Source organism: Mytilus californianus, unplaced genomic scaffold (genome assembly GCF_021869535.1).
Source record: "Mytilus californianus isolate M0D057914Y unplaced genomic scaffold, xbMytCali1.0.p SCAF_5, whole genome shotgun sequence".
Taxonomy (NCBI): Eukaryota; Metazoa; Mollusca; class Bivalvia; order Mytilida; family Mytilidae; genus Mytilus; species Mytilus californianus.
In genome coordinates, this window is record NW_026262701.1 from 83,970,371 (window position 1) to 83,994,339 (window position 23,969).

The window sequence follows — 23,969 nt, forward strand, 5'->3', positions numbered from 1 at the left end:
AATATATGGTATTTAGTTACCTGAATTGCCGCCCCAACTGCCAACACCGTTGCTGTAATGGCAACATTGCCTATTACTTTATTCCACAGTTCGTCAAAACAACTCTGAAAACATAAAAGATTACTGTTAAATATAATCAAATCCTAAAATATTTTCTTTGTCATGAAAAATAATAGGATATAGTAAAATTGTTGTTAAATGTGTAACTAGAAGTATAAGTTTATAAGGTTGTCCATTGTTTTATTGTAAATCTCTAATGATAATAGTCACTTAAGTGTTGATCTAAACACATTCGAAAAAAATTCGTAAGGGTTCCGCGGAACCCAGTGTCTCGCCTACTTCTGCTGTTAATCACAGGCTCAACAAAAATGAGGAAAAAAATGAATAAAAATATTCCTCTCTATACTATCTTTTGATTGTAAGTAGCTTCTGTCCAAGTTTGGTAAAAAGCCAGGATAGTTTATGAATCTAATAAATGTTTTAAAATAAAAACTTAAACTGCAGACTGTTATGTAATGTTAACTGGAAGAAAAACGAAGTCCATTTATAAGTAAAATACGGAAAAAATGGAACAAAATTTTAACAAAATTTCCTTTTAGATACTAGCTTTTAATCATAAACAAGTTTCTGTCCAAGTTTGGTACAAATCCAGGATAGTTTAAGAAAGTTATTAAAATTTTAAAAACTTTAACCACAGAGTGAATGTAATGTTTCCTGGCAGAAAAGCTAAGTCCATTTATAAGTAAAATACGAAAAAAATGGATTTTTTTTTTACAAAATTTACTTCTAGATACTATTTTATGATCACAAACAAGCTTCTTTCCAAGTTTGGTACAAATCCAGGATAGTTTAAGAAAGTTATTAAAATTTCAAAAACTTTAACCACAGAGTGAATGTAATGTTTCCTGGCAGAAAAACTAAGTCCATTTATAAGTAAAATACGGAAAAAGTGGAATTTTTTTTTTACAAAATTTACTTCTGGATACTATCTTATGATCACAAACAAGCTTCTTTCCAAGTTTGGTACAAATCCAGGATAGTTTAAGAAAGTTATTAAAATTTCAAAACCTTTAACCACAGAGTGAATGTAATGTTTCCTGGCAGAAAAACTAAGTCCATTTATAAGTAAAATACGGAAAAAATTGAATTTTTTTTTTACAAAATTTACTTTTGAATATTATGTTATGATCATAAACAAGCTTCTGTCCAAGTTTGGTAGAAATCCAGGGTAGTTTAAGAAAGTTATTAAAATTTCAAAAACTTTAACCAGAGTGAATATTTGTGGACGCCGCCGACGACAACGACGACGACGACGCCGACGGAATGTAGGATCGCTATGTCTCGCTTTTTAGATAAAAGTCGAAGGCTCGACAAAAATGATTAACCGAATTGCTTCCTCGGATTGTGACTTTTTAGAGGCGATTTAAAATTACATTAAATTAGATCAAAAGACAAAATGTTTGATACTTTGAATATTGAGGGACAATGTAAAGTTTGGCGAACGGGAAAAAACAAAATCTAAATAGATCTGTTAAAAGCTTGATGTTGGTGAGTCACGTGGGATAAATTTTGAGACCATGGTAGACAAAAGATTGTATATGATATATGAATGTAAAAATAGTTGAAATATATGTCAATGAATGTAAATATAGTTGAGGTGTATGTCAATGAATGTAAACATAGTTGAGGAATATGTCAATGAGATGTAGCAACTCAGTGGTACTTTAAAAACCTGATGAAGCATATTCTAACAATAATTTCGTCCTTTTAACCTAAGCAGTGTAATAAGATAAGACAATTACATTTTCAACTTTTTCGGTTCTTATACATCCTTGGCTTTCAAATATTCTGCTTTGAGCGTTACTGATGAAGGTAAATCAATAAAAGCTCTTTGAACGCATAATTTATAAAGTGTTGTATCCCCAAGGATATCAGCAGTTCAGTATTCAGTACCGAATAGTCAGTACTGACATGATTTATTACAAATCTTTCTAAAATATATATAAAACTCTTATTCGAAGTTATATCTTCTTGACAACATAATCGCTACACGTTTATATAATCTGTATTTGTTTAGATATTTCAAACGTATACCAATGCACGTATAAGAAAAGAATACCGTTTTCCAATAATTAGTAGCGTCTGTAGGTGACGATGCGCACGAGAAATCACCAGAAGATGGAAGTTCTTTACAGCAGCTTAGCGGGGTCTGTAATGTATAACCGGAATAATTTATAATCCACTGAGAAGCGCCAGTAAAATCACTGTAGCTATCAACTCCGCAACACTTCACCTAAAATATAATGAATAATGTTATTTTTTTTCAGTAAAAAAATATATCTTCTCTTTTTTAAACAAAATAGGACGGGTACCACCAGTAAAGCAGGAACTGTTTACCTTTCCGGAACAGCTGAGTTCACCTCCAGGTTTTTATGAGGTTCTTGTTGTTTAATCTTTAGTTTTCTGAGTAATGTTTTGTGGACTGTTGTTTGTCTTTTCGTCGGTCTTATTTTGACCCTTGCTTTATAAAAAAATAAGGAGATGTGGTATGAATGCTTATGAGACAACTATCCATCAAACCCACAGGAAGTACATTCGAGCAATCTAAACGTCATTCTACGGCTTTTAACAATCAGCAAAATCAATACCTAACAGTTAGCTATAAAAGGCCACGGAGTGACAAAATTGTGAATCATTCAAACGACAAAACCAATTAAGGTAGATAGGGTGTCTTCCTCCATCTTGGATTTTGAAATACCTGAAAACAATCGGTCTAGATCTTTAATAGAATGTGCAAATTTTGAGAGTAGTAGGTAATTCATGTGTAAGAATTTTCATTTCAATGTAGAAAATGACATGTTTTATCATATTTATGGTTGTATTTTACAAAAAAACAGAAAACTTTTGTTTGATTCAATTTTGTCCAACTTTGCCACATAAGGGGAGGCAACTCAAATGTAAGGGCAGATAATTCAGATAAAGGTACTTTTACAATAGAATGTGTTAGGAATTTACCTATTTTATTATGTAGCAAGAAAACGGGTCCGGTGACCCCATTTTTTCTTCTTCTTATCTGAAAGCTTACTATTAAAGCCATCTTCTCATAGTTTATCTCAAAATTCTATGGTGTAGTTTTCGTTTTATGGCAGAAAATTGGATTTTCCATGCATAATCTATACAAAATCTGTTAATTTTGAACAACCTGTAGCGTGAAAATAAGCCCCGTGACCCATTCTTTTTATCATTTTTTTTTAAAAAGCTTGATATAAACTACATTTTGGCAAATTATTAAAAAATTCTATGGATTATAATTTAGACACCCCATCTACCTTAAGGGCCTGAATTATACTTAAAAAATAAACGAAAAACAACAATAGCACACCAAAGACAACCACTCGAATCGGACAGAAGCATAAAATATGTAGTTGGGTTCAACATGTTTGTGAACACCCCCAAACCAAGGACAGTAGTATAACATGTATAACATAACATAACAACACAGCATAAGAACAAATGTAAAAATCAGATCAGTGCGAAAGGGTTTGACTGATTGCATCGGTTCTAAGCCCAAATCAAATAACAGTAATAGTACTCGCAGTTACTGAAATCTAGTTCAAATTTCCATTGCAACTTATAAATAACCCATGTATGCCCAGACTAAAATGTCTATCAGTACATCTCCAAGACGTCAAATGCAGTCCGAGAAAGGCAAGACCATTTTCCATGCTAAAATATAAGAGTGTCGACAGGGTGAAAGACGCACCCGGATATCATTCATTTGCATACTACTCGGGAGTGTTTAACGACCCTGACTACCCATGAGGGTCTAGCATGGTCGACTTTATTTACACACATCTGTTTGTCTTCGATTTATGTTGGATTTATTTTATTGTCTTTTGCACCTCCTTCTCTCTTTTTTTTTCCAAAATGTCACAATGTATATTAGAAGTAAATAAAATATGGTATTCAGAAAAACCTTTTGATTAACGAACGTAATATATAAAATATTGAATCATTATAGCAATCAAAAGAATGGAGTAACGTAATTCAATTGCTATAAATGTTATTAAGACCAACGGGAAGATTTCATGTTGAATAATCAATAAAGTAAATTTACCTTGAATACTTAGATTTCACATTTTACAACTAGGTATTTACCAATAAATCTTTTTTCATTATTGGTGTTTTAATTTAATTTTAAACTGATCAGAAGTGCATTTTTTTTTAAATTTGGAAAAATAATTTAGCGACATTAAATCGAACAGTTGACGTTTTTATACAATTACTGGATGAACTGAGATGAATATTATGTTTCCCATTCCGAGATTAAATATGCAGTACATATTCATACCTGCTGATTAACAAAGTTCCAACTTAGAGATACGACATTGGTTCCATTCAAACCCTGGAAATCTGTCTGGATAGCGGGTTTCAAATTGTCCTTTATTTTATCAGATATCTGAAATCATATGAATAAAAAAGGTATTAACAAAACAAAAACGAACTCCTAGAGGAAAATTCAAAAAGGGGAAGTCCATTAATACTTATTAAAGCAAACGTTAGACTATATCAACCAATGGAACGAATGGAAAACAATATTAACTATACATCTAATTCTATAACATAATATAATATTAAGTACGGAGTGGCTATTTGTCCGGCTAGCCGGACGAATGTGCTAGTGCTATTTGTCTGGCCATTGCAATGCGCATGTCATTTTATGTACGAACGGAATCGCATGTAATATTATCTTCAACAGCACCAGGGGGTTGCATGTAATCTGATCACTGATTTTCAATTTTTAGATCATGGCAGAAAACGACGATATCAATATTTGTGATAAATTTTCCAGTTTTCAGAATTTGACAAGCGAATATGATAGTATGAACTTCAAAGAATGATATAATTTTATAAAGAGGACTCAAAAATAATTGAAATCACAAGGAAAAGGGAAAATAAAAGTTTATTGGTCAGAGAACTATAAATTTATCAAATTATGCGACTCGCTCATGATAGCTGTATAAATGGTGGAAGAGCAAGAGTAATTGAGAAAGGCCTTTACAAAGGCATGTCTAACTTAATAAAATTTAATTATATTCCGAAAATGAATCTTGCAAATAGCCCGCGAACTCAGTGGAGAGGAATTATACGGCTTTTTGGAAGTGGGATATTAGGGGGGGGTTACAAAAAGTGGGGATGTGAGATATAGAATTATAAAAAGTGGGGATATGAAATAGAGGGGACAATAAAGGTGGGATTTGGTGAAAAAAAAGAAAGAGGGATTTGGGAAAAGAAGCACCCTATCCCCTCACGTAAATAGAATAAAATCCTACCTGGAATTTCTTAATAAGATTTTTACAGTGTTGTTTACTTTTGTGGGGGGACATTATAAAAAAAATCTCCCACCTCTAACTCTAAATATGGATAACTTTTTGTTGAGGAGGTCTATAATTCTGTTTGAAAGCTTCAGACATAATAATTTGTACCTTTTACAACTAGACCATATCCTTACGTTAACTTAAAATGCATGAGTCAATCACGACCCAAGTTTGTTTTACCGGAGTAATTTCTTCCCTCTTACAGTTTGAAGCCATAGATAAAGAAATTAATATGGAATATATATGATTTTTTTTCTAATTATATACGTTGTCCACATTGGACTATATATGAAGAAAACAAAAATTTCAATTACCAATTACAAGATTGGGGCCTAACAATTTAGGATTGCAAAACATTGCTTTTTAATGTCCATATATATAATTTGCGACCCCCTGGTGCTGCTGAAGATTATATTTCACGCACACACAAATAGTGACTTGCGCATTGTATTGGCCAGGACAAAACGTCCTGGTACTATTCGTCCGGCTAGCCGGACAAATAGCAACTGCCTATTAAGTATATATGTAAAAAAAATTCAGAGACAACGGTCTGTGGGGAAATCATTCTTAAACGATCTTTGCTTATTCTTTTTGCATTAGACTATGACTTAATTGATTGTCGCATAATTTCTATCTAAAACGACTGTTGTTGCATAAGAAATGTGTTAAGTGCGAATTCATTGAAAATACTAGAATCAAATGATATGACTATAAAAGCAGTACGCTAATGACAATGCAAGTTGCTGAAATGTATACTGCGCGTAATTTCGAAGACAATATATATTAAAAAATAAGCTTCCCATAATAGCGTTATACTTTTGATGGAATCTTATTTTTATAATGAATAGATTTATCATTAAATGTCATTAAAAGTTATGTAAATTCAAGATCACTAATGGAAAGCTGGGGCTTATGCATTATTATAGATATGAGATGTGAGAAGGGATTACAATTTTATATAAAAAAAAAAACTAAAAATATAATCAAATGTCTGTAACTTGATTTATAAAACTTAGAATTATATACCGTATTTGATATCAGTGATTGATTTCAATTAAAACTGATTTTAACCAATCATAAGCCCCCGTTTCCAGTTAAAATTCAATTGCCCTTACATCGATTAAGGTAGATGGGGTGTCTAAATTATAATCCATAGATTTTTTTAATAATTTGCCAAAATGTAGTTTATATCAAGCTTTTAAAAAAAAAATGATAAAAAGAATGGGTCACGGGGCTTATTTTCACGCTACAGGTTGTTCAAAATTAACAGATTTTGTATAGATTATGCATGGAAAACCCAATTTTCTGCCATAAAACGAAAACTACACCATAGAATTTTGAGATAAAATATGAGAAGATAGCTTTAATAGTATGCTTTCAGATAAGAAAAAGAAAAAATGGGGTCACCGGACCCGTTTTCTTGCTACATGTATAATAAAATAGGTAAATTCCTAACACATTCTATTGTAAAAGTACCTTTATCTGAATTATCTGCCCTTACATTTGAGTTGCCTCCCCTTATGTGGCAAAGTTGGAAAAAATTGAATCAAACAAAAGTTTTCTGTTTTTTGTAAAATACAACCATAAATATGATAAAACATGTCATTTTCTATATTGAAATGAAAATTCTTACACATGAATTACCTACTACTCTCAAAATTTGCACATTCTATTAAAGATCTAGACCGATTGTTTTCAGGTATTACAAAATCCAAGATGGAGGAAGACACCCTATCTACCTTAAAACAACTACGTCTACAGGAGTGTAACACGACCTTGACCGGCTATAAAACCCTCGTACGGTCGGTATTAAAACAAAATATATATATATTTAGATTCAGAGATAGATATACTGTGCAAATAAAGTCTTTCGATGATGCAAATGTAAGGATTGATGTAAATGGATAAATGTTGATTTTTCCCAATATTAACCAATCTATCTATCGAAAGCTGCTACAACAGCTTTTGAAGCTGCAACAATAGCTTTTGCTTTTTGAAGCAGCAACAATAGCTCTTTAAGCTGTATGATTAAAATACTTACCAATTCTTGTTTAGCGTAAAAGATTATGATGAATACAATTTGTCCTGCAAGTACGGTTGACAGCATCACAACGTAAATAATCAGCATACACTTTACTTTACAGCATGCCCCACCAAGTCCGAATATAGTCAATATCAATAAAAATAATCCAGTGAGGATGAAAGCAAGAGCCAGGTTTCCAACTATGTCAGATAAACTGAAGTCGAGGGTGGCATTTGAATATCCTGCATCTTGCAATGACTTCTCAAGAGAGTCTATGATTGGTTGATAATATGATTTGAGTAAACTGTCCCCAAACTTTACAATAAGTCCAACAGCAAATAGAATTAGTCCAATTATCTGAAGAATTAAAAAAATGCTTTCATATCAAGATAACATTTATTTACTTGTAAAAATATTGACTGCACCTAATATTTTTGACAATAATTAATGCTTATTCTAAATACGGTAATCAGTATATGGAATACTCATAATGCGCATTCCTTTCAAAATTGTTTGAAACTTCATTAAACTTCAAAATTTCACAAATTTAATTAAAAATTAAGAGCCTGGCATATGGTATTGACTCATGTGTAACATAAGAAATCAAATGTTGACGTATATATACATGTCTTAGGTTGGTTGTGTTTGCTGTTGTTTCAGTGACGTTTATACAACGTATCAAGGGGCCCTGGTGACAACGTGTTCTAAGTAGTCACCTGCAGTTATCACTATAGCCTGTCAACACTGAGGATGTGAGTTCGAACACTGCTCGTGGCAAGGTGCGTTCGGCTCCAAATTTAATTGATTAGGATTTCCAGTTATCCTGCCGATGGTGGTTTTCTCCGGGTACTCCGGCATCCTCCACCAGTAAAAACTTGCAGTCAAAAGTGTTTAAAGCTTTTTATTTCAGAAGGTAGAAGAGCTAAATAATCCATATCTTGCACATGTTACTATTGTAGATGCCTTATGGTCTGAGATGTTTGATCCCGCAGAAGTCCGATGTCCTTGACCTCATTTTCATTGATCTGTAACCGGGAGACTGGCTACTAGATTGATGATGATAACGAGCTTCAACCCACGATCGGTTGCAGATGTTGGCGATGCCAACGATATAGACTAGGATCTAGTCACTTGACTGTGAATACTCGCTTGAACTCCACTTGTAGAATTAGACACAAGTCCTATGCAGTAGTTAACAATTTATTGATTCAGGATGGAATACATTTACATGGTTACAATAATAGAAATGAGATTACCGAATGACAATGAAATAATACAATTAGCACTTGAAAGATTAACAAAAGAATATTACAAAAATCTGTCGTTTGAGTTTAAGACTTAATAGCGCTAATTGAAACGACTTAAGGATAATTTATTCTTTACATAAGAAAACTTAAGAACTATACAAAGCTGTGACTTTATCTATTATTTACAAATAGAATTATAAAGAAAAATCGTTACATGTTAATAAAATTACTTTGACGGACAAATATTGCAAATAAAATGATTTAGATAAAACGATAATAAAGATATCAGATTTAAGAAAACTAATCCTTTTAAATAGTTTCAAATAAAGATGCACAATTTACACAAATTATCCCTATCACAGATCAATGACGGCATAATACTGCATAGTTTTAATATCACGTGAATGTGCCTGTTTTATTAGCAATATATGTCAATTATATTGGGTATATAGAATGACTGTAAAGTGTACATATCGATCTTCTGACAAGGTTTGTTGGACTCGACATAAATTTTGCATGGTTCATTGGTAAACTTTTAAGTTTCATGTTTAGTTGAGTGTCTCAGATACAATGTGCTATAAGTACTTCGTCAACTGTATTTGATGTATTTAACGAAACCTGGCAACGACTTTTTGAGGAATCCGAAGGTTACCTGCTGCAAAGCAAAATTTCTACCCCTATCCAGCAGACCCTTGTTTTGCGAGTAAAACTCCAGGTTTCCCGCCCTTCATTATGAATACACATTAAATAAGTGCCACTGGACGTTAAAAAAACATTAGTCAATCAATCAATTAATAAGTAAACTTCCGGAATCGGATGCCATTGACAAATTTCGGCATATTAGCAAACTCCTCTCTACAGTGATTGAATTTATTGAAAGCCCGTCATCATTCTGAAGTTCAGACATAAACAAGTTCACAAAAAAGTTTAACTCGTGTCGTGAATGATTATTTTTACACTAAACAAGAGTGCATACGCTGAAATGTCTCGCCTTCCTTACTAATCACTGATATTATGTTGATAGTCCTAAATATAAAGCTATATTACAACTGTCACATAAACTTAACATGATCCAAGAAAATGAGGTCAAGGTCAGATAAATCAAGCCAGATATACATGTACACCTTACAATCATTCCATACACCAAATATAGTTGACTTATTGCTTATAGTATACAAGAAACAGATTTAACCAAGAAAACTAAACATTGACCAATAAACCATGAAAATGAGGTCAAGGTCAGATGAACCATGCCAGGCAGACATGTACAGCTTGCAATCCTTCCATACAACAAATATAGTTGATCTATTGCTTATAGTATTAGAAAAACAGACCAAAACACAAAAACTTAACACTGAGCAATGAACCGTGAAAATGAGTTCAAGGTCAAATAAAACCTGCAAGACTGACATGTACATCATAAAATATTTCCATACACCAAATATAGTTGACCTATTGCATATAGTATTAGAAAAAAAAGACCAAAACTCAAAAAACTTAAATTTGACCACTGAACCATGAAAATGAGGTCAAGGTCAGAAGACAGCTGCCAGCTAGACATGTACACCTTACAATCATTCCATACACCAAATATAGTAGACCTGTTGCATAAAACAGACCAAAACACATAAACTTATCTATAACCACTGAACCATGAAATTGAGGTCAAGGTCAGATGACACCTGCCAGTTGGACATGTATACCTTACAGTCCTTCCATACACCGAATATGCTAGACCTATTGCTTCTAGTATCTGAGATATGGACTTGACCACCAAAACTTAACCTTGTTCACTGATCCATGAAACCAGGTCGTGACAGATGGAAACTTCGTAACATAAGGCATCTATACACAAAGTATGAAGCATCCAGGTCTTCCACCTTCTAAAATATAAAGCTTTTAAGAAGTTAGCAAACGCCGCCGCCGCCGCCGCCGCCGCCGCCGGATCACTATCCTTATGTCAAGCTTTCTGCGACAAAAGTCGCAGGCTCGACAAAAAACAGTATAATTTAAACGTTAATATGTTAGTGTTGTAACTACGTTAGTGAAAATCTTAATTCCAAAAGTAAATACAATTACTTACCAAAAACAATAAATTGACGACAACACAAAATATTCTACCGACTGTAAGTAAACAACCCATCGTCTTCGTCTAAGCGTATTGTCTGTTTTTTATTATTTCTGAAAAAATAACATGTAAATTACAGTTACTTAGGTTCCCAATAATGAAAAACTACATCCACATTTAGAAATTATCAAATGCAGAACGTTCACTATTATTTTCAGCATGTCAATTTATCTTTATAGCCTAGTCGTCCATAAAGCGTGAAACCGAGTTTATCGCTATCGCCTTGCTGCAATTACATCCAACAAATTCAATCTAATCTTACGCGTCTGATTCTTTTTTGCACTAGCTGTCGGTCTTTCTGAATTGCCTTAAAAATATCGAGTGTTACTCTGGTCTAGTTCCAGATAGACGAACAAATAAAATGGTAAATCAATAGAATATTTGCCAACTTTGGAAAAATTGATTTCTGTGGAAAATTAATTGTTCAATACCAATTACAGGTGTACAACAAAAGATATAGTTACATTAACAACATTAACAAATCGATGTCGATTTCATAATCATTGACATAATATCTGATAAAGAGAAATTTAATGTAAAAGTAAAATTATATTACCATCTGTGATGACGGTTATGTCTAAAAAAAGTACAGATATTACAAAATACATTTAAAGTTTTAATTTTATAAGAGATCTCATTAAAATCATGACATCCGGCACTTGACTTTACCTCAATTGTGGTTTTATGAAAAGACAAATTTATTTATGGACAGACTACTTGGAATCAAAAATTATATTTCGTGATATCTAATCATAAAGATACTTTATTGGTATTTGATAGAATGAAAAGTGTAAGATCCCATTTACGACATACATGTTCGATAGATTTTAATCATCATCGTTGATTGGTTGTACCGATTTTTGTTAACTTCCGGCATCAGAATATATGTAAGACTAATTGCCCCTTGTAGTCAAGGTCGTTAAAAACTTCCATTTGTCTTGTAGCATACTTTTTTATTTGACACGAATGAAGATTCTAGATATTTTGTACCTGCCATATGTCATAGTTCAACCCACGATACGCATACAAATCAAATTACCAATATACTTTTAATTTATTATTTATCGTTTTAATTAACTAAACCTTGCAATATTCCGCAGATCTATTAAAGCCTTATTTTGACTTTGTTTGGATTAATCAGGAACATATATATTGACATATATAGATATACTGTTCCCAGGATTAATCAATGGTTAATGTGTATTCACGATCAGATAAATCTAGACAGCATGGTCCTATTTCACTTCCCGATGAACTTGATTGAACACATATACTGTATACTATTAATTAACACCAGGAAGTTTTACATTGTTTTGTTTCTTTGGTATTTGTTAGTTTTCGCGGCATTTTGTTGTCGCATTTGTTTGTTTTCTATTTGATTATTTGTTTGGTGTTTGTTGATTTGTTTCTGTACATTTGTTGTTTTGGTTTGTGTGTATGTTGATTTCTGTTTATTTGTTGTTTTTGTTCGTGTGGTTTTTTTTGTAAGTGGGATGAGGTACTTATCAGGTGTTTCTTGTTGTTTATTTAAGGGCAGAGATGGTTGTTTCTTTCAGCGACAATCAAAAAGACATTTATAGGTTAACAAAAGGAGTCTTATGATAGACAGACATACATTGCACATTGCAAAATATGAAAATTAATCTAGCAGAGACAAAATATCGAATCAACAAAGCAAAGAGCAGTTGTAAATGAATTCATAAAATGTCATCGAGTGTAAGAAGTCAATTCGTTATATCCATCAATATCAAAGTTATTAAGCAAAAAAAAAAAAACGATTAAAATGACATATCTGAAACTCGTTTGCAAATATTACTTCCAAAATAAGTTCCAATATGTTTGGTATAAGTAATTAAAAGTTTTGACTCCACATGAAAAAGCAATAAGGATTAACATTATATAATATAAGGAAGGAAAACAGTCTGTTACTAGACACATAGATATTTATATTGAAACTTTTATCTTGATGTTCTTATATCATGGTTTAGAAAAATCGTCAATCGTTTAGCGTTGGAATTATTGTTGCGAGATAGTTCAGTTGTGTTAACTTCATACTCATATTTAGAAAACTGTTGATAAGATTATAAAGGATAACATATCGTTTTGATATATACAGGTACATTTGTATTATTATTATTAAATTGTAAGTGAACCACATTTTCAATGATAATGATCATATTATCCAACAAACATACTGCTTTATTTCAATCACCAAAACAAAACATTGAGAAAACATACGTTCTGTTACGCCCTTGCTTCTTGCTATGTTTAATTCCATACATCCGTCGGATAAAACAATGCATGTTTTTTTTTCTATTTTTTTCTGTTATTTTTTTCATCTTTTTATCCAATTTTTGTTTTTAGATTTCTAAATATTCTATTTTACCAAATGAATTTAAATTTAACTAACTTAACCACTACCCAACATGTTTGGCCTTGTTTTGAAATATATGTTTACAAAATGTTTGTTTGTCAGTCTATACTTGTAACGGATTTTTTTTTATATATATATTTCATTTCCTTGTTTTTCTTTTGTTTTTTTTTAAAGTATTTATACGAAATGGACGTCTGATAAATCAAAATAGCTAAAAATATGAATTAAAAATATTTTCGTGTTTGATTATAGTATATAAACAAATAGATTGTAGCGGGTTTTACGTATGTTATGTTGACACAAGTTGACGAACGACTATAATGTGATTTTAAAAATATTATCTTTTCAATTTTACTTTCGGGACAAAATGAACGACCATCGTGTTATGTTTACACGGTTTCATAAATGTACGATTTATATGCAATGGAAACGTCAAACGTAATGAGTTGACAACGTTGTGGCTAATACGCTTTAGCATTCAGTACACCGCGTTTAATGTCGCTTTCTACCACACAGCATGTACTACTTGACATTGCATTTGACATGAATTGAAACACAACAGCATGATCGACGATATATTTTAATTCTCATTCACATTTCCATGGAATCTGATCGAACTTCGAAAAATGGCAATTCAAATCAATCAAATAAAAATTGTGTTGTCCTTAATGATATTTGCATCCATAAAACTTTAAATAAATTGATCTGCACTTTCTAGTACCCTTAGTGTTACCTTTATATCATAAAGGATCAAATGTATGATATTGGTGTAAGAGTCAGTTATATTTTGAACAAGATTGAATGTCACCCCGGTCCCCCCTTTTTATACACCAGCAGCGCAGCCAATTACGTTCTTTTAGATTATGATGGTATATATTAAACAAAATATTTAACTTGACTCCTTATCGCCATTCGTGTCCTATTGAAAACAGTTTGTTACAATTAAATTTCAAGAAATCTAGTTTCTTTTTTCTTCTTCAAAGTGTCTCAAATGTTCTAAATTGCAAACAAGGACACGATGTATTATATCATAAAAGCAATAAATTCGTAGTTTATCAATCGAGCAAACAATCCAGAACTTACAAAATGAGTCTTTATTATGATTAGTTTCAATAAATATGTCATATTCTTTAGTTTGTGCTAATATTTGTATTTTCCAGTGGTCACATGATTTAATACGTAGGCAAGATGATCATTCATTATCAATCGATGATATACATACAGAAACAAAGGACAAGAAAACCAATACCCATACTCTTAAAGTACTTCTACTCGCCAGATTAAAGAAACATTTAAATTGTTTCTTGTGTCAAATATGAGAACGCGCTTTCTTAACATAAACGTTTAGCACATTTGGTTAGATTTAGACAGAGAAAATATTATATCTTCAAAATATTTTTTTCATAATTATGTGACATAAGATTGTGCATGTTTGATTGAGCTGCATAGATTTGACATTTGGTGGACAAGCACGGATATGTTTATCGCTAACTCCATTTGTTTCGATATATTTATTAGTTTGTATATGTTTGTAGTAACGCCCCAGTATAGAAACGAAACTTGTGATAAAATATTTCAATATTTCAACAAAGATAAATATTCTCTGTTCAAAAACCTCCTGTAGCTTATTATATGTATCCGGTAATCCAGTATTTTACTTCTTTTTTTTTTGGGGGGGGGGGGGGGGGGGGGGGTTGGGGATGGGGTTGAGGGGGGGGGGGGCACAAAAATTATTGATACTATGATATTTTTGGAGATGATATTTTGACAACAAAAATGTTGAGTTCTGGTTCCCAGAAAAGTTCTGTAAAAGTTTTCAGATCATTCAAAAAGACCGTAAAGATTGTACTAGTAGTCTGGAGTGTAATATAATTGTCGATGACAACGACGAGGTCAGATAACTGGTGATGGCAATAGCTCACATATCTGTGAAATTGTCAACAAGAAGAAGAAAAATACCCACAACTATACTTAAATTTGTGATCATCTTGTTGGTAGCTGCGCTATGCAGGTTGTTTTTTTTATTGTATTGTGGGGTTTACTTTTACGACATAAGGTCTAGATACCCAAAAGGGAATTTGTTAAGTTTATACATCTAAATGGTCTCAACCAGATTGTGTGCCTGTACCAAATCAGGCTATCTGAACCATGTGTTGTTCGTTGTTGTACGCCTTTGTTTGTACGTCTATATGTTTTTAAGAGCAGTCTTTTAATTAGTGTTAAAAACGGTAAACTGCAGTTGCATGGACTGTATTTTTTATTAAAACCGTTTGGTAGTTAACATGAAAATGTTAACACAACACCACCACACACGTCTAATTCAAAATTCGTTCTTAAATGAAGTGGTAAAATTTTCAATAGAAACCCTAAGACGGAGTTTTGTTTTAATAGAACGTTCTGCTTTCATACTTACATACACGAATTTAAAGAACTAACCCCTACGATTCAAGCATACAATGTTATAAAATAATATGTCGTAATCAACTCAAACAAAATATCACAATTAACGAAAAATATAACAGATATATATATAAAAAAATTACTTACATTATATGTATCCAACGATCTCTGAAATACTTTTCCTCTAAACATATATATTTTGTTTTTGTTTTAACACACACCGTAGATGTTATCACTACATTAGTTATTTCAAAATTTAATTGTGTCTCTTTAGAAAAAAAATATTCAAAATTTCTTTTTAAAGTATATTGTAGATAAAACGGTTCATATATCTTTTCATTGAAAACACTTCCTTACGTAAGGGAGACGTCAACACCACCTTTGTTAAAAAATTATATATCATGTTTATAACATGTAATAACATGTCAACTAATCAAGAATTTTATACGGAAAACGGTACTAATTGGAAATTATAAAAGTTATTTTAATATTTGTACTCCGTGAGAAAGGTGAAAAGAAAGTTATACCTCCACTGAAGGTCCTGGGTTATTTTTATTAAAAGTTTACACTTAAGAGTGCATACTTAAAAGATGAAAAGACTCGTCTGCTTACTTGGTGAACGGTTTTATTTTATCATGAAGATTATATTCCACTGATACGGTCTTTCAGCTAGTCTTAATATTATTACGAAACATCAATTTATATTATTTAAAATTCTAAATGTACTATAAATTCCCACATATAACTCTATTGAAATTGAGTAAATGGTATACTGCAGTTGAACTGTATCAAATTAAATATCTAAATGAAATATAAATGCGGTATGCCAACAAATACATACATAAAAAATCAGCATGGTGTTTGAAAAAATTAACTCTGGCAATATTTATTATCAATAACGGTGAATATAATAATAACACTTTATTTAAACACATTTTATCAGGCATGAAAATCTTGCTAGTTTTTTCGTAATATAATTTTGAATGTGCAAAATGAAATGAGAAAGCTTAGACGTTTTTAAGTTAATTAGCAGAACTGTTGTGTCAAATTAGTATGTTTATATAAGATCAATGCGAAAATTTTACATACATTCACGAGTTAAATCTTAAACTTATAATGGCAGTAAAAGTATAGATATATATAGTATATTCCACGCAAATGTTCATTTTTCTAAATTGATCCGAACAGCTTATCTATATGTCAGAAAAATTGAGAAGAAACTTGGAGTACTCTTCAGGACGTTGAAGGAATTGATTGGTGTTTCCTGAAAGTTTTGTGGAATATATTTCATGCATATTCAAAACGAGAACAATATAACAATAAATAAAATTGGGGGAATCTGCAAAGTAGGTCGACAGGGATGAAAATTGGGTTTAGACTGCCATTGGAAAAGAGGTGTTTTTTTTTTGCTTTACAACACGTCCCCATTCCTAACGAACGTGACTGTGTATTCATATATTCCGCACAGCCAAATATACCTCCTGTTTAACATCAGTCTTAATTTTGGATGGAAGAGTTCAGGGGAACTTATTTCAATGTCAACCTGAAAATTCCAACGGAAAACCGGTTGTGTCAGTCCTGCAATGTATTTGAGTTTTTTTTGTATTGCAGGAACTCAACCATAAAACCAGCTTTTATTAAAAAATTAAATGACGCAAATTGTATTAAATAAATGGAGAATGTGTCCCCATGGACACAGATGATGCCCCCGCTTGCATACAACATTATAAAGGGACATAACTCAAGAACAATAAAAGTGACGCTACCCAAATTTGTATTTGATCTTAGTTTTGTGGTAATAAGTATTGTGTATAGGTTTCATGTTTGGTTGGGGCAAACTTAAGTTACAGAACGGAAACTAAAAATTTAGCAATTTTTCGATTTATAAAGGGGCATAACTCAATAATGTTTTGTGACACTACCCAAATTCAACTTGATCTGTGTTTTATCAGTGGAAGGCAAAATTAAACATTGCATTGTATAAAAGCATTGATTGTAGTTGATTCAACTATAATCATGGACAAAGGAAGATAACTCCAATTTTAAAAATTACTTGAACAATGACATCATTGATATTTTTAGAAAAAAAATGAAAAATTTAGCAATTTTCCCATTTGTAAAGGGGCATAACTCTAGAACAGTAAAAGTGATGCCACCAAAATTCAATATTGATCTGTGTATTGTGGTAATGAGCATTGTGTATAAGTTTCATAGCATTTGGTTGAGGCAAACTTAAGTTAGAGAACGGAAATGAAAAATTTTGCCATTTATAAAGGAGCATAACTCTAGAACGGTTAAAGTGACGCCACCAAAATTCAAACTTGATATGTGTTTGGTAGTAATAAGCATTGTGTATAAGTTTGATAACATTTGGTTGAGGCAAACTTAAGTTAGAGAACGGAAACCAATTTTGGGACGTACGGACAGACGGACAAGGGTAAAACTTAATGCCCCCTCCGTTTAGGCGGGGGCATAAAAATTGAATGACCTAAATAATGATGCTAATCTGAAATTTATTCTCTGCCCATCAACACAAGTAGAAATCATAGGTTTCTTTATGAAGCAGTCATTAATATTAAGGGGTTCACGATTGAATAATAAACTATTATACCATATATATGTATTAATTAGTTTGTTTATTATTATTGTACATGCTTTTTTCTCGTCATTTATACTTTAAATATTTCTGCTATGTTTTGTTTGTTTTAGTCACAAATCATATAGGTTGATTTCTATAGCTATAAAGTTTGAACTGATAATGTTATTTTTGCAAATAAGACAACTGGCCATTAAAGATCAAAGACACACAAAATGTGTGAATAGTTGCAGGTCACCATGCGACTTTCAACAACGAGCAAATCCCTATCGTATTGTAAGCTATAAAAAGCACAGAATGATAACATATGAAACAATTAAAAAGAGAAAAAACTAACGGCTTGATTTATACTAAAAAAATTCGTAAGGGTTCCGCGGAACCCAGTGTCTCGCCTACTTTTGCTGTTAGTCGCAGGCTCAACAAAAATAGGAAATAATTATTAAAAACTTTCCTCGATACTATCTTTTGATTGTAAGAAGCTTCTGTTCAAGTTTGGTAAGAATCCAGGATGGTTTATGAATCTAATAAATGTTTTAAAAACTTTAATTGCAGACTGTATGTAATGTTAACTGGAAGAAAAACTTAGTCCATTTATAAGTAATATACGGAAAAACAGGAATTTTTTTTTACAAAATTTCCTTCTAGATACTAGCTTTTGATCATAAACAAGCTTCTGTCCAAGTTTGGTACAAATTCAGGATAGTTTAAGAAAGTTATTAAAATTTTGAAAACTTTAACCACAGAGTGAATGTAATGTTAACTGGAAGAAAAACTAAGTCCAGTTATAAGTAAAATACAGATAAATAGGATTTTTTTTTTACAAAATTTACTTCTGGATACTATCTTATGATCATAAACAAGCTTCTGTCCAAAGTTGGTACAAATCCAGGATAGTTTAAGAAAGTTATTAAAATTTGAAAAACTTTAACCACAGAGTGAATGTAATGTTAACTGGCAGAAAAACTAAGTTCATTTATGAGTAAAATACGGATAAACAGGATTTTTTTTTACAAAATTTACTTATGGATACTATCTTATGATCATAAACAAGCTTCTGTCCAAGTTTGGTAGAAATCTAGGATAGTTTAAGAAAGTTATTAAAATTTGAAATTTATAGAACAACAGAGTGAATACTTGTGGACGCCGCCGACGACGCCGACGACGGAATATGTAGGATCGATATGTCTCGCTTTTGCGACAAAAGTCGCAGGCTCGACAACAATAAACGAAAAAACAACTATGACAGACAGCAAGCAACATCAAATGCTGGGATTACAGGCTCTTGGTTTTGAGCAGGAACACACAAAAAAGTGACAAGATTAAACATGCTTGTTAGAGCTTTACCCTCCCTTACCTATCACAATGGTGTAACCACACAACATAATAACAATCTGTAAAATTCAGTCCAAAAAGTCTTAACTCATCATATTTGAACTAAGCACAAAAGCAAAAAAAAAGAAAGAAAAAAAACCACAAAGAAACAACGTGTCGATATGAGAGTGCTCGCAAATACAGAAAGCTACGTTAGTTTAAAGCCCAATTTCAACTAACAAATAAACCATCATGTTAATAGACTAAAATATTAGGTGTCAGACCACCAATTTCTTCCCTCCAATTTAGAACGTATGTAAAAGTAGCCCTACTCTGACAAAAAATAGTGATTTTGATGTCATTGTTTACTTAACCTAACCAACAAATTTGCAGAAATAAAACTTTTGGTGAAAGAGAAATATATTTAGACCATTTTGAGCCAAAATTTACTTGTCTATGAGTTTGTTTTAAAAATTGAGGATTATTGCTCTCCATAACATACTAATTAAAGATTTCCAGAAAACCAGGGGTTATTTCCAGTAGTACTTGGCTTCTGAAAGGCAGTTCTTTCTTAGAAGACTTTAAATATGGGTTGAAAATTGGCATGTACAAAGGTGATACATGTACAATTCAGGATATACCTGGTTTCTATGAAGTTACACTTATTAATAAGGTAAAATATTAAGTAAGCTGTGAAAATTGCAAAATTTGGTTGAATAGATAGGGATTTTGAATTGGTGGTCTGACACCTAACAATACACCGCCATATCTTTTATCTCCCTCTCTCTCTCTCTCTCTGGTCAACTCCCATTTGATATTTATTGTTATCTTATAGAACACAAAACCAGTCAAGCTATCTAAATGTCCTCATTAAACCGCAAAAATCAATCTCCTTTGAGATCTCTTCTAGAAATGTACAAGACTTCAGAAAATGAAATATACAGAATCTTGAGACATAATCAATTATCTTTCGTCAGGTGAGTGTGTTTATAGCAATACTAACAAACATCTTTACATGGTAAAGACGATCAATGTTGGAGGGTTTGGAGGGAGGGTCCTTCAATTCTGTATTCTTTAATTTTTCAGCCGTTTTTCACTATACTTTATAGATTTTGCCCAATAGTCTCCGTTATTTATATTTAACACCTCATTATTCTCTATTTTTTTTATTTTCCCTCCTATTTTTTCTCTATTCTTTATATTTTATGCCCTTCATTCCGCACTTTTTGTTCATTATTCTCTATTCTGTTAACCCCATCCAGACCCTCATGTTGGTTATGAACAGATCAATTGCATTTTAATTATATCTCACAATGAAGCTTAAAAAACTGAATATAACATATAATACATGCAACTACGAATTTGAGATAGTATTGCTATTTATTCATTAGAACGAGGATTTGTATAACGAGATTACAATTACTATACTGTCAGTAGCGGATCCAGAACTTTCTGTAAGGGGGGGGGGGGGGGGGGGAGCGCTGACTGACCTAAGGAAGGCCCGCTCCAGTCACGCTTCAGTGATCCCCTATATAATCAACCAAATTTTTCCCACGAAAGGAGGGGGGGGCCGGGCCCCCCAGGGCCCCCCTGGATCCGCCTATGATACAAGTCCATGAATGGAATAAGTTGAGCAAATTGCTAAGAAATCATCCTGGGATATTTAATGACTTTTACGTATTATTAAGTTTAATATTCTTGAATGGAACAAGTTGAGCAAATTGCTTAGAAATCATCCTGGGATATTTAAAGACATTTAAACTGTCCATATTATTTAGTTTAATATGATACTATACAAATCCTTGAATAGGACAAGTTGAGCAAATTGCTCAGAAATCATCCTGGTGTATTTAATATCGTTTTAACTGTGTTTATTATTAAGTTTAATTAAATATAACCTCTCAGAATTTTTAATTGAGGATAGTATAGATCGACGTCTGCTTCATATATGTTTTTCAATTTTTTTCTTCTTTCAATTTGGTACAGGGAACCAGATAATTAAGATATGGATATATTATGGAGGGGGTTAAAGTACTGCATGTACCTGATTTCGCATTTACGAATGAGGTTTGGCTGAGTTTCTATGATTTATAATAGATTCTTTCAGTGAAATTTAGTACATGTACATGTACATTTGCTTTTCCCTTAACGCCAGTATATCCCACTCTTATTACAAGGATGTTATATTATATTGAAGCATTTTGTGAATAAAATACTCAAAACTTGAAGATTGTGATTATTAGTATACTTGAAAGGTTTGCTCGAATGGTGGTAATTAAAATATTGTTGATTGGTACAATACATTCATTTCATTCTATCTTGAAATCATAATGTTCGGATTAAAACTGAGCTGAACAGGCGAGAAATATATTCCACATCTTACATAACACTGAAATCACAGACATCCACAGTAACAGATTCATTCTTCTCCAAATATGTAAATAAACTCATCAAAGATACCAGACTTATAATTCTGTACGCCAGACGCGCGTTTCGTCCACAAAAAACTCATCAGTGACGCTCGAATAAAAAAAGTTGAAATGACAAATAAAGTACGAATTTGAAGAGCATTGAGGGTAAAGTCTTGTGATACAAAAAAAGCTTACTTTCGAATTTGAGATTGGTTTTTTTAAAAATTATTATTCCATTTGAATCACTTATTCTAATGGTCCCCTTTCTCTAACGAGAAAATAGATCATGCATGGATATTGCGTTTTAAAATATATATAGACGTCGGTCGTTATCAATCTTTTGAAACGTTACCTAACTATTTTTTATTTCATTTGTTAAATAATGTTTTCTCCATCAATTAATTAAAATCTACCAAACTTCGTTAATGCGTAGCCGTTATTATAAATACTTTATCAATAACATTACATAATCATCGATAACCATCTTTTCCCACGAATGTCTGAGTGTTTTTACCACACGGTGAACGGTTACATATTGTCTTTTTCGTGTTTCACATGGTTAAAGATGTTTAATAACATTAAATAATATATCGCAGTTAAATCTCTGTGGTGATGATCAAGGCAAAAATATTTGAAAAAAAACCTAAAACAAACGTTGTAAAATTATTTTTTTTCTAAAGCCCCTCCCCAAGGACTTTTTATATCCGCCCATTAGCTGATTTAAGAGAAAAGGACCAAAAGTATAGTCAGACATGGACAAGGAAACAGAGCAATGTCAATGAGGGAGATACATTCCCTAGTTTCACAATGAGGGAGATGCATTCCCTAATTTCACAATGAGGGAGATGCATTCCCTAATTTCACAATGAGGGAGATGCATTCCCTTATTTCACAATGAGGGAGATACATTCCCTAATTTCACAATGAGGGAGATACATTCCCTAATTTCACAATGAGGGAGATACATTCTTATTTCACAATGAGGGAGATACATTCCCTAATTTCACAATGAGGGAGATACATTCCCTAATTTCACAATGAGGGAGATACATTCCCTAATTTCACAATGAGGGAGATACATTCCCTTATTTCACAATGAGGGAGATACATTCCCTAATTTCACAATGAGGGAGATACATTCCCTAATTTCACAATATATTCTTAAGTGTTTAAACAGCAAGTTGCAATGATAATTTTAACTAGAAATTGCTATCGCAAGCAATAGCGGATGATGTCATACCGTACTAGACATTGTCACAGTAGCAGCAACCATTTTGAATATACCAAAGTCAAATAGCACATCTATACATGCCAGAACTCCCCCTCCCCCTTTTTTTTCTTCCCGTAGAAAAAAAGCAATTATCTCCTAAAGTTTGAGACCTTAATATCGTTTGGGAAATCTTTTGAATCTAAAAAAAGGACCAGCGTGCGAGGAAGAACGTGGCGTCGCGTGATGCTCGAGTATATTACCGTGGACTTTTATATTCTTTTTAGAGGGGAACTTTGAATAGACAACATGTGTATACATTACTAACTGTTCATTTTTTTCTTTAAAAGGTAACGGATGGTTGATCGCGGATCACACGATACATGCATTTGATATGTACTTTATCATTTCCAATTAATTACACGTATATTTTAGCAGGTATTTTGAATCCCGGATGTGTACTTTAATGCAAGTGCACGCTTGTATCTCTCCCTTTCTAGGTCAGAACATCAAGCGGGACGCACGTGTTTAGTAATTGTTACTCGATTCAGTTTTCATTCATTTAAGGTAGATTGGTGACGATTTTTTTCAAAGCACGATTTTTGAATAGAGTAAAATCAAATTTTGTGATATTTTTTTTCTTCTACCATATTCTAGAAGATGTTAGCAGTACAGATTTGTATTTGGTCGTAGGCGATCGTATGCACATACACTTGATTACTGAACTTTGACTGAAATTTACGAGGTGTTTTTATGCATTTTCGAAGTGTCACGTCGTTGCTGTTTCCATGGCAACGGCGGCCATTTTTAAAATTTCAAAGACAGGTGACATTTCAATAACATTCAACCGGGTTTGATCTTACAATTTGTAAGAAAATGTTACTTTGACGTTTT

General features: G+C 32.3%; 1 protein-coding gene across 4 annotated transcripts in view; it reads right to left on the minus strand.

Moving 5' to 3' along the window:
* Positions 1-23,969, minus strand: part of LOC127703225 (tetraspanin-9-like) — a 36,549-nt gene that overhangs the window by 6,398 nt on the left and 6,182 nt on the right. For 2 of the 4 annotated variants that reach the window (XM_052207753.1, XM_052207756.1), the window contains exons 2-6: positions 10,732-10,829; positions 7,420-7,758; positions 4,352-4,459; positions 2,120-2,293; positions 21-104 (exon numbers count right to left, since the gene is read on the minus strand). In XM_052207753.1, the coding sequence (XP_052063713.1) occupies positions 21-104; positions 2,120-2,293; positions 4,352-4,459; positions 7,420-7,758; positions 10,732-10,791 (765 nt within the window). In that variant the 5' untranslated portion in view covers positions 10,792-10,829. Of the gene's footprint in view, positions 1-20; positions 105-2,119; positions 2,294-4,351; positions 4,460-7,419; positions 7,759-10,731; positions 10,830-11,038; positions 11,223-15,697; positions 15,930-23,969 lie in introns of those variants that run through there. The other 2 variants (XM_052207754.1, XM_052207755.1) reach the window with 2 other exon arrangements.